The sequence below is a fragment of the Alligator mississippiensis genome, chromosome 4 (assembly GCF_030867095.1).
Source record: "Alligator mississippiensis isolate rAllMis1 chromosome 4, rAllMis1, whole genome shotgun sequence".
NCBI classification, from domain to species: domain Eukaryota; kingdom Metazoa; phylum Chordata; order Crocodylia; family Alligatoridae; genus Alligator; species Alligator mississippiensis.
Genome location: NC_081827.1, coordinates 19,786,447 through 19,802,694, shown reverse-complemented (window position 1 = coordinate 19,802,694; position 16,248 = coordinate 19,786,447). Strand labels below are relative to the sequence as shown.

At 40.2% G+C, this 16,248-nt stretch overlaps 1 protein-coding gene across 5 annotated transcripts in view; it reads right to left on the bottom strand.

Moving 5' to 3' along the window:
- Positions 1-16,248, bottom strand: part of CACNA2D1 (calcium voltage-gated channel auxiliary subunit alpha2delta 1) — a 669,683-nt gene that overhangs the window by 326,666 nt on the left and 326,769 nt on the right. For all 5 annotated transcript variants that reach the window (XM_059725817.1, XM_059725819.1, XM_059725820.1 and 2 more), the window contains exon 5: positions 2,345-2,389. In XM_059725817.1, the coding sequence (XP_059581800.1) occupies positions 2,345-2,389 (45 nt within the window). The remainder of the gene's footprint in view (positions 1-2,344; positions 2,390-16,248) is intronic.

Below are 16,248 nucleotides of genomic sequence, written 5' to 3'. Positions count from 1 at the left end.
AAAATTCCCCCCCCCCCCCAAGTATTTTGCAGCAGGTGTTTAAGAACAATGTGCATTGTCTCTACATTCATCATGCTACAAAAGAATACAAATGCAACAACAACGGAGCAGACCGGGTTGTAAATCTGCATTTTGTAAAATCAATCCATACAAAATTAAGTTATTCTCAAACACAATTGTCATTTATTGTATTTTCTGTAATAATTCTTTTGATGCCTGACTTAAAATAATCACTGTAATTTGCACTGATAAATTACCCATTTCTCTGTTACTGAACTATGGAAATAAATAATTTAACACTGAAGAACAAAACAGTTTCATTTCTAAAATAAATACATCTTATCAAACCAATATTACTGATGTGTACAAAACCACATATGGCACATCTACACAAGACATTCAATGCATAGTAGACTAACTTCCATCCACTGTATTATATATTTCACTTTATTAACCATTGTAGCCAGGTAGCCCAATCTTAAACTGAACAAAAGATCCAAAGAACTGCACTTTATTTTTGCCAACTCCCCAATTTTTTTTTCCTCCCAGGATACCAGGGATATTTCAAAATAACAATAACAAAGACTGAAACAATAACAGACTGAAACCAGCCAACCAGGTTCAAATATTATCAACATTTACTTTGAAAAAATCCTCCACGATTACTACTGTGGGAATAGTACAAAATCTCACTGTAGCTCTAGGGTTTTAAATGTTTCAGTCATTCAGAAGTATCATGGTGTTCAAAAGGGAAACTTTAATTGGTGTTGCTCTTTGGTATTACACTATGTACTGTTCTGTCATGTTACAGTTTTACATTTTTATTGGCAAATTGTTCCTTGCTGACTGACAACTGCTATTAACTCAACAGTCATGATGTCTATTAGTATTTTCATTCCTTTGGGTATCAAGAGCTGTGCAGCCCAACCATTAGAATGAAAAGGAGCCTACAGCCATAAAAAACACAAACTAAAAAGAACAAAACACTGGGTAGAATATAATGATTGTCCTAAAATATATATATATTTTTTTTAAAGAGGGGCGGGGGGAGAGGAGGAGGAATTTTAAGGAGCTCTGGACTTAGATTCTATGAATGTAAAAAAATGTTAATTTTGCAGCCTTCCCTAACCTGTTTTAACCACAGCTATTAAAAAAAAATAAATAGATAAAAATGTCCCAAAGAGGTTGTTTTTTTTCAATATTATCTTATACCACAGGGGGCTAAATGTAAGCACGAAAGTCAACATCTTAGGCACTTAAACAGAAGAAGGATATTTTTTTTCAAAATCCTGAGCACCTCAGTCATCCATTAAATTCAATGCCCTGCATCTTTCAAACTCAGGTCAGTTACATGGGTGCCTAAGTACAAATTTAATTTGAGATGCATGAAAACTAAGATGCTGGTTTTCCTCATCGTGATTATGCTTTTCTATAGTTAGTATAAATTCCATATAATAAACTTAAGTATTTACTTGGGATGACCATGTATCTTGTTTATCTTGTAGCAACAGTACTTTTCCCATCATTTTATAAATTGATTATAAAGACTGGCAGCCACATTATATCACTGGAAAGTAAAGATGACTTCTCTTGCTTCCCAAAACCAAGGAGATTTTTAAAGTCGGGCTATAACTTTGAGCAATTTAGATTATGACTCTAATTGAAACCAAACATTAAAATATACTACATCTTATCCAATCCTCCTTGGCCAAAATCTCTTTTTTTGCATCTCTTTCATCATTTGCAAATGGTCATTTACATTATCACAAACTGGGAGCAAAAGTTACCACTTTACATCTATTTTTCACTCTTTTTTTCTATTTTTTTTCTTTTTTTCTAAGTTATTACAAAAGGCACAGCATGCTGGACAACACTGAATCTGAAAGTTCACCTAAAGATCTCCAATGAACAAACTTCTCTGTTGATAGCACCCTGCTTTGGGTTTGGTCTCAGCCAAAAAGATATTGGAGGGGGGGAGTAGGGGAGTAATCAGATACTTCAAAACTTTTAAAATAGTGTACAATGTTGTACAATCCTAGTATTCTGATTATATATAAAACTGATTCAATAAATGGGCAATACTGGGTTAGAAGCACGTTCCTTTATTATAGTTCAGTAGACCTGGTGAGAATCTAAAGAGGGTCCCAAGAAACATTTATAGTCTAGGAAACTTCTTAGAGAGACCTGTGAAGTCATCTGTATGAGGGCCAAGACATTTTTTTTTCAAAAAAAAATTTAAATCTGGGTTTAATATCTTTATTAAACCTTGAATATCCCTTCTAATTGCCTGTAAATGTAAGGAATCCTGTAGTTTTCAAGTAAAACAAAAAAATATATTACTTACGTCATTCAGATCATCTTTTGCATTGTAATAGACGATGTCATTGTTCTGGGACAGAAAAGAAAAAAACATGTTTAATTGTTAAGTAATGGATAAAATTGTCCATGGCCTAAAGTGAATCTGAACACACAGATTTAAGAGACAAAACTGGATTTCATGGCACATGCACTGATTTCTGAGCAGGATCAAGTCCTTACTTAATTTTACCCTTTTTGTAAAACTACAAAAACAACAAAGAATTGTCATTTATATAATACTTTCCTGAAAATGTCTTTACTATAAAAGGTGCATCAATGACAGCTGGAAAGTACACACTGCTAGGAAGAAATATATGTCCACCTCTGCCAGCAGAAGATTTATGAAAACTATGTGTTTTAAAGATATATGAAGAATTCACTATGCAAAGTGATGATATATGTACCCAAAACCCTACCAGGCAACAAACATGATAACTCACCAGCCTTACAAGGGTAAGTGGGTTATTAAGTATTTGTTGCACATATTTCACTCTTCATGCTCCACAGCAAAAATTAGCTTGGGGACTATGCATCACAGGGCAATCCAATTGTTGTGGCACACAATGGCATGTAACATTACAGTAGATGAATTGTAACATTTGAACTCTAACAGAGCAGTGAACTAGTATAATGTTAGCTTCTGTTGCTCTAACATTCTGAATCTTCATTTACAGTAATTTCCAAAGCAAGTAGAGGAAAATTTCCCATTAAAAGCTTGTCTGTTTTTGGTTTTGTTTTGGGTTTTTTTTGTTTCTGAAAAAAAAATCCAAATGTAGTTTATTCTACCAGCCCTACACATTCCAGTAATGGATTCTGCTTACTACACACAGTTCTGACCTTCCACTAGCCATGATTATTATAATATATATAGTATTTTGTATGTTTAGAGTGTCTCCTGTCTAAGGGTCTCAAAGTGCTTTATTAAGCCCCCAGTCCCTGAACACATTTATTCATGTGTTTAAGTGCTTAGCTGGATTGGGACATAGCTGACTTTCTTTAGAGTGAAGGGGAAGTAAAAGGGAATGAAAAATATAGAACATTTCATGATATTCAGCAGTATGCCAGCATCAAAAGTTATTATTCCCTATTGAAGTCAATCTATGAAAAACACTGTTTAAACTTTGAATCTGGTCTACAGTAAATAATGATTTTAGAAAGAACATATTTGAAGTCTGTTACTCTATACGTGTGGCTCAGTGGTTCTCAACCATTTTAGACTCAAGGCCCCTCATTAGATTCACAGCATCCCTGCATAACTTTTGTGACTTGAGCAGCACCCAATTCCAAAAACTAACAATTTTATTACAGTGCAGATAGATTTATTACAGGCCATGAGTCATGTGAACAGGGGAATGGCCAGGCAGGGACTGAGCCTGAGCCTATGCTTATCTTCTCACCACATCATTCAAAGGATCTTGGGGCACCCCTGCACACCCTGGTTGAAAATCACTGGTCTAGCTTTACAGCACTGGATAATTGGTATCTAAATATACCATTAGCCAAAAAACCAGGATAGGATGTTCTTCCATTAGTTTTTTCTATTGAAACACATCAGATTTTATTTATAAAATGAAGAATACAAGTGCATTAAAAACAAACAAAATAGCCAAAAACACAAACTCTTACTTACATGCATAGATTACTTGTGCAAAAGTTTGAATGATATTAAAGAAACAAGGAAAAATTGACTTTTCCCTATGTCTTGAAAGGCTGATTGGAAAAGGGCTATGTGTGGGTAAAGCACTAAGGGTACTTACAGACATTTGGGGAAGTTAGATCAAGTTAAAAATGGCCACCTGATCTAAGGTAAGCCGAGACGGGAGGGTTAATGGGGCAGGAAAGGAATGGGGGGGGGGGTGGAAAGCAGGCTCCAGGCAGGGAATTGAGGGGTGGGCAGCGAGCATCCACAGGTGGGAACTGGGGGTCCAAGAGGTTTGGGTGGGATTGTGGAGCTAGCAGGGTTTGCAGGGGGTGGGTGGCTCTTCCCCTCACCACCCCACCCAGGATCAGGGGTTATTTTTAGGCCCCCAACCTCCCTCAATTCCAGATGAACAACCCTCCCCATAGTGAAACAATCCTCCCACACTGACTTACTTCAATAAGCTCCCAGCACCAACAAATTCCAGTAAAACTGGCACTAAGAACAACTTGTGAGATGAGGTGGGGGGGGGGGTTGGATGGTTCATGGGGGTGGAGGGGGGAATGTGGGAGTTGTCCATCTGGGAATGGGGCAAGGGCCTTGGAGGCTAAAAATACCCTGGTGCCAGAAGCAGTGTAGGAAAAGCACAGTCCTAGGGCTAGGGCCAGCAGCTGGGCTTTTGTAGTCCTGGGGCTCTGCAGAGAACTATACAGAAGTTCAGTTAAATCATTCCCATCAGACCTGATCTAAACTAGACTATCCCCAGCCATTTTTAGACTGATCTACAATCTTGAATCTGTACAGTTCACATTTAGATCCATCTAGGGATCCAAGTGTAAGTCCATACCTGGGATAACTAAGTTTAATTGAGTGACCATTTTTACTGCAATCTAACCTCCCCCTAAACTCCCAGACATCTGTATGTACCCTAATTGGCTAAAAACTATTAATTTAAGCTAAAAAGAAAGCCAGCTTTCTACATTGCCTTGGGTAAGTCATGATATCTCTCTAAAGCTCATTTAACATACTTCTTCTATAAGGAATAATCACAATTACCTTCCTCGCAAAGCACTTTTTGAACTCGACGAATGCCAAGTGCTATAGATAAACTAAACTAAACACTATCAGTCCAGATCTATTTTCTCTCCTTTCCCCAAAAATACATTTTTATAGTAGTGTTATTAAAAAAAAAAAAAAGAAAGAGGGAACACATGAACAAAAGAAAACAACTACTGAAAGTACTAGGGTTTTGCATATCTGAGGGAAAATGAGACAAGTACAAACAGCACTAATTCATTCCTTTTTCCATCAGAATACAGCTTTTTCTTCATTACAGTTGGATTTATACCAAAGCAGAATTGATAAATCAGAGCTGATCCTATATGTACAGACATATAAGGAAATTTCTTTACCTCTAGGTGACCAAAGCTAATTGACCAAAGTACTGATCATTGTAACCTAATAATTTCTATTGGAAAGGCAATTTAGCATGTGACTTGCAACAGTAAGGTGAAAGAGGAAAAAGTTTCAATTTATTTTAAACCCGGTTGTTTTGCACACTGTCAGAAACAGAAGCAGTTGCATATGTTTAATTACATTTAAGGTCCATTCCTGAAAGGTATGTTGCTTGCATGATGCAATGAGTTATATCTATAATCTGACCTCAACACCGTCCTTGTTACGCTCTACCATTATTGTAAGAGGAGAGAAGATAAAACCCAATATTCTTTTCAATAGCTCTTATTACAGACTTGAATCTGCTCCATTTCAATTCATTGCGAAAACCTCATATGTTTTTGAAAGTGAAAGATCAGAATTTTTTAACTGCCCATCTTGTTACAAAAAAAAAGTGATTTACTTTAATAGTTGCAATTTACCCAGAGAGATACTCATTCCCCTATCTTGTATACCTTCATTTTTTTCCTACTGTTTTCTGAAAAAGTTTCACACAGACATCAACTTGCTTTTTTTCTCCCATCCATCCCGTCTTTTATTTTATCTCATAACTGTCGAGGCCGAGGGGCTGTGGCCAGCAGCCTGGGCACGTGGGCTGGGGAAGCAGGCACGGCAGACTAGAATTAGGCACTGACGCGTAGAGGTTGATTAAAGATTATTTTACTTACACCATAGATGGTCGTGGTGCAGGCAGGAAAACTTGCATGGTTACAGTTACAGACGACACAAACGGAGTTTGCTAGGCTCCGCCAAACGAACACGAACAAGACCCGCAGAAAACTCAAGCCTCTTGTTAACAAACCGGACAGAGCTCTGGATACACACACACGGAGTTTGCTAGGCTCCGTGGAACGAGCGCGCAGGGCAGGGGTACGTTGAGGGATCATGCGACGACAGGGAGAGGCGAGAGGTTGATCAGGCCCCTATATCCTCCTCTAAGGCACACGTGGAGTTTGTTAGGCTCCACAGCGTGCTTAGAGTTCTCCATGAGATGGATGTAGAGTCCTCCAACTTGGGCGGAAACTGCTCAAACCTCTTATACGGCTAGCAAGCCAATCGCTAGCTGCCACGTGGGAATAATTTAGAAACAGCCAATAATGGGGAACAAATTTACATACGGGTGGCGGGAACTCCTTTGCACCAGGGTTTCTCTCTCTGCAGCTGAGAGTTGCACCGTGCAAAGAAAGCTCCATGTGGCGGGAAATAATTCTGCAGTGCCAAAGCACACACAAAATCATTGGGTCATGACAATAATAAACCAAGCATTTTTCCCTCCGTGAGTTAAGAGAGCATCCTGACTTGGACCAGGATGTTTTTTCTTTCCTTCCTCTACTCATATATTTCTGATTAACCAGTTTGGGCTAGCTGAGATGCTCATTTTTCTTCGTTTTGTTTTGCTTTTTAAACTATGTAAGGGTTTTACATAGTCCTCATTGCTATTTATGTTAGGCAAAAATATCTAGAAATAGTAAACAAAAAAAAAATCTTAAATGAAGTTCCCAAAAGCATAAAATAGGGAGAAATATAACTAAGACAAAAATGAATGAAAATAATTAAATCTTTGTTGCTGATATATTTATTGCATTCCACTATGATTCTCCCAGCTGCTACCTGCATAATACATAAGCTAGTAATGACACCATGTGTATTACACTGCCCTTGATATAGGAAGTTTGACCTATATTGTAGTATGATACATTGAAGCCAACACAAGCTCACAAATTAAATTCATGGATCAGTTAAATCTTTACAGGCCTATTTTTCATAATTTAACCACTATAAGATGACAAGAACAAATTGTTTTGTTTCTGATTCTAAACCAAGCAGTTTAGTTATTTATTAGGTCCTTGATGCAAGGAATTTGAATCTGCCTAATGCTATATTCCACTATACTATCCTACCATCCATCTAAGAAGGATAAGGGTGTTTTCTTGTAGAAAGTAAGAGATACAAGATGGAGATACCTCCCACCCATTTTTATTTTCTAAACAAGTCACTGTTCCCATCTTGAGCATGGAGACTTCATGCGCCTTATGGTATGTATATGGAGAAAATTACTTCATGGGAATCTGCATTTAGATGAGTTACTTGTCAAATGGTTGCATTAGTTTTACATGTTTGTATGACTTCCCAGGGATGAAACTATGATACGTCATGACTATAAATTTCCAATTCATAGCAAACAACTTAAGTGTCTGACAGAACTATGAAAGGGAAATTAAACTTAAATTGAGGAGCAATTTAGTAGTGTCATTTTTCTGACTGTAGAGATTATACTTATCCTGCCAAATATCCATTGACACTACTATCTGCTAAAGTCATACTGTTTGCCTCTATTAATATTGCAGTCATTTGATCGGTGCTCTGCTTGCTAGATATGAAATAATTCCTACGGACAGTAGGAACTGTATACATTACAAACTGAGTTATGTTAATATCTTCTCAAGATACCAACTGTTCAACACACAAAATTCAATGCTTCTGATCTTTCATATCTGTGTAGAGATTTGAGCAAAACACTGATTCATTAAGCATGAATATAAACATGAGAAAATAATATCCAATTCCAAAATTTGATGCATATAATTTGAAATTGCACCATAATCACTAATTGACAGGGACTCATGATTTTGACTCTTTCACAGAACAATTTACTAAAAACAATCAATTGATTCTAGTGATTGCAAAGCTAATTTCTATTTGCTCTTAAATGGATATGACCTGAAGGGACCAAGCTCCTCTCAAGGTATCTTTAATTATTTATTAGACAAATGACAACATGCTTGTATAACTTCACTGGTACAGTGTTTTACATTTCCCCCTTCAGTAGGCAGTTCAAAGAGAGCAGTGGCCATAGACAATACCACTACTTAGTTGCTGGTTAACAACTGTGACTCAGATGAAAGAGCTAAAACCCCCAGCAATGACCAAGGAAGACTGGTTTTTTACACAAGATGGTCAAACCTGCTTTGTTGAAAATCTAATTCTCCACTGAAAAGCATTTTTCTTTTTAAAGAAAAGAAGTATCTGCCATGCATAAAAACATTGACATTGTATCAAAAGCCATCCAAAATTCTACTGAGTTTGACCACAAACACCGGGTTTCGGTCAAATAATGATTACTAAGTCACACTTCCTCAGAGTTGGAGTCCAAGTACCTCATTGTCCCTGCTTCCTTGTCTGAATAAGAGCTCCAGTCAGACTGCATGCTTCAGCTACCAAGAAGATGATGGCACATCATGGGTGCTCAGAATGTAGTGACAGAAGACAGGAGGCACAAGGAAGAAGCCCAACAATTTGAAGAGGCAGTACTGTCATGGCATCTGAATGAACACCCCCCCCCCCCCCCGAGCAATATTTTAGGCTCAAAACAACCCTTTCAGAAGTTCTCCAAATATGGAAAAACAATATTATTGATATAATATAGGCAAGTTACAATGACAAGCAGAATGGCCTAAAAATAGCAGTTCTCAAAGAATCCCCCATGAAGCAATTGTGAATGAGCTACATAAAGCTAAAATGGTACACTCCTTGCTTCTTTCCATGATTACTTCCAGAGGAATTAATCATATAGGAAAGGTGTCCATGGCAAAAGTGGCAAACCAAGAGAACAGGGAGAAAAGGAAGGGCAGAAATGTTCCATGCCATAAAAACGTGCTATAAAGACCCAAATATCATTGCAGCAAGTTACATTCAAGAATCAGTAACCTCATTATCTACATTCAAGTAACTTGAACACGAAAAATATAATAAACATCAGACACTATGTGTGTTGTCTAAACTTAAAATTCAGATTCTTCAGTTCAGGTAGTCTACATTGTTGCCTTCACACAATCTTTTTTTCTGCATCTCCCATCTTATTTTTACATAAAATGTTGCCAAAGCAATGTAGAAGAGGTAATGCATAATGCCACTGTACATCACACTAAACCTGTCAGTAATGATATATGCCCCAAATTCTGTGGCTCCATTTTGTGCAAATGTAGAAAAGGTGGAAAAAGTACAATACACATTTCTGACTTCTTTCCTGTCTCTGTTATGGACTGCATCAATCTTGTTTTGATGAGGACCCCATGCATGTGGTTTAGAGCTCAGCTCTAATCCTTCAATGAATCATAAGGGCAGATTCTCATACCTGTGCAGGGCCCCATCTGCTTACCTATCAGAAGTAGTAAGTATAAAACAATCTCTTTAAGGTTGTTATTCCGGCTCTACACCATTAGCTTTTTTTCCCTTCAAGCAAAGTGATATGAAGTCATTTTGTTTTCTTGATAGCACAGTTTAATCAATCAACTGCTTTAAGGCCATGTCCAGGCATAGATTTTGAGATTATACTATGCCACAAACCAGTCTTAAGTACTTTGCAAATAAAACAATGCTGATATCAAGGTTTTAGGAACCACACATTTGAGTGCCAAGCACATGCAACAGAGTATAATGCGATTTTGGGCATACTATAGTGGTTGAAAAAGTAAGAGAAGCTGAAACTGGCTACCAAATGTCCAGAAAATAGAAGTAGAATTTACTAGCATTAAGTGCTAGTAAAAAATCTGTTTTTATTTCAGGCAGCATTTTCCTGGCTTCCTTTGGGTAATGCTGTGTGGATAAAGAACTGTTCTTTCTATTTCCGTTAGGATCATTATGATTTAACACTAGGCTAACAGGTCCTAAGAGAAATAAGCTATCTAGACTTAGTTCAATCCTTCACACTGCCTGACACATAGTAGTCAGGCACAGTTAGGCTCTTCACAAAAGCAAGCTAGATTACTTCCTCTGCATCTCAAATGATCTCTAAGCAGAAGAACTGCTAGGTAAAAAGCACATCTGGTTTAGAAATGAGAAAAACAGAGCCAACTATTGAAATCAGTTTTCTAGAAACATAGTATGGTCTTATATATGCAAAAGGCCAGACAAAACAAATATGAGAATGTCAGCTAATAACATTTGCTCTTGGATCTTTATAGCTTGAAAGAACGATCGTCTCCCTTTTTCTATAGCCAACTCACAAAAACGCAGAAATGCAGTATGTTAAAAGTGGCAAATACACAGGAGTCAACATATGGAAAACAAGCAACAGGAGGAGGAGAACAGGTTAATCTTGTCATATAACAAACAGGAGCCCTTTAAAAAAAAAAAAAAACCTGCCCTGATATTAAGATGACCATTCAGCAAATGTCAGAGAAGTCCAATAAAAATCCCAAACAAGAGATATTGCCCAGGGGATTGTGTTGTACGGAGCCACCATTGGATTTGCCTGAAGGATGTCAACAGGCAAAGGGGATCAATCTCTGATGTTAAATATCACACAATTATTGCAAAGATCCAGTTGGTCAAAGTCTGTCCCTCAGCTCATGCTTAGCCCATTCTGCCTACCAATATGTCACACTTAGCAGAAAGAAGATGTATTAAAGGGAGCAAGGGAGGGCATGTCTCTGAGGCTTAGTGGTTAGGGCACTCATTTTACAGGAGGGAGTCCTCACTTCTACATAATCAGGGAACTTCTGGAGGGACTGGACATATTTAAACCAGCTGGTCCTGACAACCTCCACCCCAGAGTGCTGAGGGAATAAGTAGAGGTCATTGCAATACCCCTGGCACTGCTTTATGAGCACTAAGGGTGCTCTGGTGTGGTGCCAGAGGACTGGAAAAGGGCCAGTGTGGTTCCCATTTTCAAAAAAGGGAAGAAGAAGGACCCAGGAAACTATAGGCCAGTTAGTCTTACCTCAATCCTGAGTAAGCTTTTTGAGATAATTATCCTGGCGCATGTCCACAAGGGTCCAGCAGGGGAGGTTATGCTTAGGGGCAACCAACATGGGTTCATTAGAGACAGGTCCTGTCAGACCAACCTGGTGGCCTTCTATGACCAGGTCACAAAATCCTTAGATGCAGGGGTAGCAGTGGACGTAGTCTTTCTGGACTTCAGGAAGACCTTCGACATTGTCTCTCACCCCATTCTCATTAAAAAACTAGGGGACTGTGGCATTGACACCTACACAGTCAAATGAGTTGCTAACTGGCTGGAGGGCCGCACCCAGAGAGAGTGGTGGTGGATGGGTCATTTTTGACCTAGAGGGATGTGGGCAGTGGGGTCCCCTAGGGCTCAGTCCTCACACCTGCACTGTTCAACATCTTCATCGGTAACTTGGACGAGAGGGTAAAAAGCACCTTTTTCAAATTTGCTGAGGATACTAAGATGTGGGGGGATGTGGGCATGCTAGAAGGGAAGAATAGGCTGCAATTGGACTTAAACAGGTTATAGGGGTGGGCAGATGAGAACAAGATGGGTTTCAACACTGACAAATGCAAGGTGCTGCACCTGGGGAGGAAGAACCAGCAGCATACCTACAGGCTGGGGAACTCCCTTCTTGTCAGTGCAGAGGCAGAAAAGGATCTTGGAATCATTATTGATGCCAAAATGAACATGGGCTGACAGTGTGGGGATGCAGTCAGAAAGGCCAACCACACCTTGTCATACATCCACAGATGCATCTCGAGCAGGTCCAAGGAGGTGATCCTCCCCCTCTATGCAGCACTGGTCAGGCTGCAGTTGGAGTACTGCGTCCAGCTCTGGGCGCCACACTTCAGGAGAGATGTGGACAGCACTGAGAGGGTCCAGAGGAGGGCCACTTGCATGATCAGGGGGCAGCAGGACAGGCCCTACAAGGAGAGGCTAAGGGACCTGAACCTGTTCAGCCTCCACAAGAGAAGGCTGAGGGGGGACCTAGTGGCCTGTTACAAACTAGTCAGAGAGGACCAGCAGGCATTGGGGGAGTCCCTGTTCCCCCACAAGCACTACCAGGAGTGACTAGAAATAACGGTCACAAGCTGGCAGAGGGTAGATTCAGACTGGACATCAGGAGGCGCTACTTTACAGTTAGGTCAACTAGGACCTGGAACCAACTTCCAAGCGAAGTGGTGCTGGCTCCTACCCTGGGGGTCTTTAAGAGGAGGTTAGACGAACACCTTGCTGGGGTCGTTTGACCCCAGTACTTTTTCCTGCCATGGCAGGGGGATCAGACTTGAGGTTCCCTGCCGACCCTACCAACTATGAAACTATGAAAATATAATCCAAAAAAAAAATCATGTAAAACACATAAGGGGATGAGGGGAATGGGTGGGCTGCTGCTTCCTCTCCCATCCAAATCACCCCCTCCACCACCACTGTCTCCTGGATCAACCCCTGCCTTATGATCAGCCCCTCCACCCCCAGATCAACCCCCTGCCATCTGGATCACTCTCTCTACCTCTCCATTGCCCCACTGATACCCACCTCTGACCCCCACCCACCCCTCCACCTGTGGATTGCATCCCGTGTCCCCAATGAACCCAAAAGCAGCAGCAGCAGCAGAGGGAGGGTTCCTCCTTCTGTGCCTGTTTCCAGGTTCCCAGAAACAGGCACAGAAGGAGGACCCCTCCCTCTGCTGGTATTCCCAGATACAGCTGCTGCTGGCCCCCCAGCTGCCTGGCAGTGGCTCACTGTCCCCCTTCCACCTCTGAATCCCTATGGGTTGCTAAACCCAGCGAGAGCTGAATCCAGGCATGGGGCAGCACAGGCTGCAGCAAGCCTAGGAACAAACAGGGACCGCCACCCCCTGTAATCCAATGTGTGCACTACGTGTATCATCCACACCAGACTGGCTCTACCAGCTGGATCCAGCATGGGGGACTGGTTTATGGGCCCAATCCAGTCTGCAGACCAGATGCATACCACTCATCTGGCCTGCAAGACTGAATGATTTTGACACCTCTGTCCTGAACAATTCGCTCCTACTGAGGAAATTAGCTCCAGAAAAGAGCTCTCCCTTGAAATAAGGTTAAGTGCTGCAGGCTGATCAGGAAGTCATCCAACAGAGGGTAAAGGAAATTATAAAAAGAGGGTAAGAGATCAGTGTTTTGCTCTCTTAAGTGGTCTATTGAGGGGTGCCTTGAGCCTAAAAAGGGTGAGAACTACTGGTGTAACAGTGCAAGGCAATGTTGTGCAGAGGTACCCAGACTAGTCCTGCATGTACTAGCGCTTGAAGGTCTGGAAGCAGCAAAGCTATCTTGGCCCAGTGCTTTGTCCAAACAAACTAGCTCAGCTTATTTTCTCAGGTGCAGAGCCTGATCGAATATTACTGTAATGTCTAAATGCATGGCCAAATAGATGCTAGTTTTGAAAGCTTCAATTATGTTATTTATTTTAATATGCACATTCCTGCTGTGAAACATCACCCATCAAGGCAATTAAAACGTCTTCTACTGTCATCTGTTCCATCACAGATATCCCATATGCTAAGTACAAGAGATAAGCAGAGGCCTCAGATACAACACTGTGGTAAGTATCAGCAAAACAGACTGACTTTCTTTTTATGGAGAACTCAATAACATATGAAGTACTACATTCATTAGGAAAATCATAAGTCAACATAAATAAACCCATGGTTACTTTACAAAATTAAAACTTCTGCTTAGCTAAGCTAAAATAGCAGGATGTGCAATGATTAATTCATGTTAGCAGCCCCAGAAAGAAGAATAAAATACACTAAAGAGATTATTGCTCTGTTCTAACATTCTCTCTGGAAATGTTGATGGAAAGAGAAAATGTAATAGAAAAAAGTTTGAAAAATAACTATCAGCAAAACTGCTCAATCTTTAGATAATTTCCCCTCCCCACCATGTGTGAAGAAAGTCTTTTTACAACCTCCACTTCGGGACGATCTTAGTTTCCTACTGGGCATGCCTACGCAAGATGCTTACTGTGGATTTGCCTAATTAGCTCTGCAGTAAAGTCTCCATGTCTACACATGCAGCCCTATTCAGCTGCAGTAAACTAATTAACTCTGCTATAGGATAGTATTTATAAATTCAAGTACTATCCCATGGCAGAGTTCTTTACTGCGCAGCAAAGCATGCGTAGGACACTGAAGGGGCTGTTTGGGACACAAGTGTGCTTAACAGCTAGCCCCACACTGGAGCACCCTCATGTCCCAGCCAGCCCCTCTGCAACATGTTGACCCAGGCTGACCCCCTCAGCTCCCTGCCAGCCAGGGCTGCTCTGAACCAAATGAATGTGCTGTGATCCCAGGCACATGCGTAAACATGGCACCCAGGAACAATAAGCTCCAGCGAACTCCAGATATGTGCCAGAGTTTATTGCTTCATATTAATTTCATGTGTAGACGTGCCCACTGTGTATCTGAAAAACACACACGAATTATTGCTCTCAAATCCACAACAAATAGCTATCAAAAGTGAACAAACTTCTCCACGATACAGGAGAAAACACTTTAATCAGTAATTTCAGTCAAATTTCCTTACAGAATTGTTATTTGTTTGTGTGACATGTTGAAATTTAAATCACCCATGTGTTTTTAACAGTCTTTGAATCTTCACACAAATACATCTTATAGACCCATGCCCAGTGATCAAAACTGATTTATGTTGAACATAAAGACAATTGCTACTACTGTGATGGAAGCCTGTTAGCTTGCCCATTGGTAAAGCTAACATTTTTCTGATTTTCTTTTAATTGCGGCTGGAAAACTACAACCAGAAGTTAGTGCATTTAAGCTAAGTAACCTATATTATAAAATTCAAAAGACCAGTACTAACAATCAATTAGGGCTGAAGACTCAATGATCACAAAGCATACTGCTATTAATCTCTGCTATCATTGGTTATGCATCAGCATCATTCATTGTATCAGTGAACAGAGATTAAACTCCGTATATACATGTGGCATCATAAATCAAAATACAAGGGCTATGGTATATGTATGTATCCAAATATTAAGAGATATACTATGCTACATCTTCAGTTCCAAGTTCCAGCCATGAGAAAAGAGGACAGCTGTCAAAATATTTAAGATTTACATCTGTAGCCTTTAAAACATTCTTCTGTGACTACCTACAGTGCAATATTTTGTGCTATGTTCACAAATCACCTTGATATCAAAATATTCTGTAAGTGGAAAACCTTACATTTCTGGCTGCTTAACAAGCTGACAACCATTGAGGATGTTGCACACCTTTTCTCTACAAGCTTAGCGACCCTCATCCAAATGGCAAATTTGTCTTTGTTCCAAAGATGGAATTCCCTGGAGAGTCCAGAGCAGAGCCACACACATGATCAGAGGTCAAGAGAACAGGCCTTATGAAGAGAGGCTGAGGGACATGGGACTCTTCAGCCTGGAGAAGCAAAGACTCAAGGGTGGCTTGGTGGAAGTTTATAAGTATATAAGGGGTGTGCATCAGGAACTGTGGGAATGTCTGTTCACCGGGGCACCCCAAGAGAAGACAAGGTCTAATGGTCACAAACTACTGGAAGACCATTTTAATCTGGACATAAGGAAACACTTCTTTACCATCTGAGTCTCCAGAGTCTGTCATAGACGCCCCAAGAAGTGGTGCAAGCACCTATTCTGGATACCTTTAAGAAATGCTTGGATGCTTATCTTGCTGGGGTGATCTGACCCCAGCTGACTTCCTGCTCCTTGGGAAGAGGGCTGGACCCGAGGATCTCACAAGGTCCCTTCCAGCCCCAATCTAATGAAATCTACTGAATGCATTAAGAGTGAAAATTTTTCTCCCTTGTAAGCAGTCGTCCTATTAACATTAATATCTTTGGCTGTATGCTTACAAGGATTTTGAATATGAAGTCTTTTCCCTTCCAAGTTAGCCTAAAACACCAAAAGGAACCAAGCAATAAAAGGAACCAAGCAATAGGTCATTAAATAGAGATGGTCCTCTACTCAAATATCAACACTGTAAACCAAAGATCTGGCCCACAGGTTGGATCTAGCACAAAGAGCCCTATCG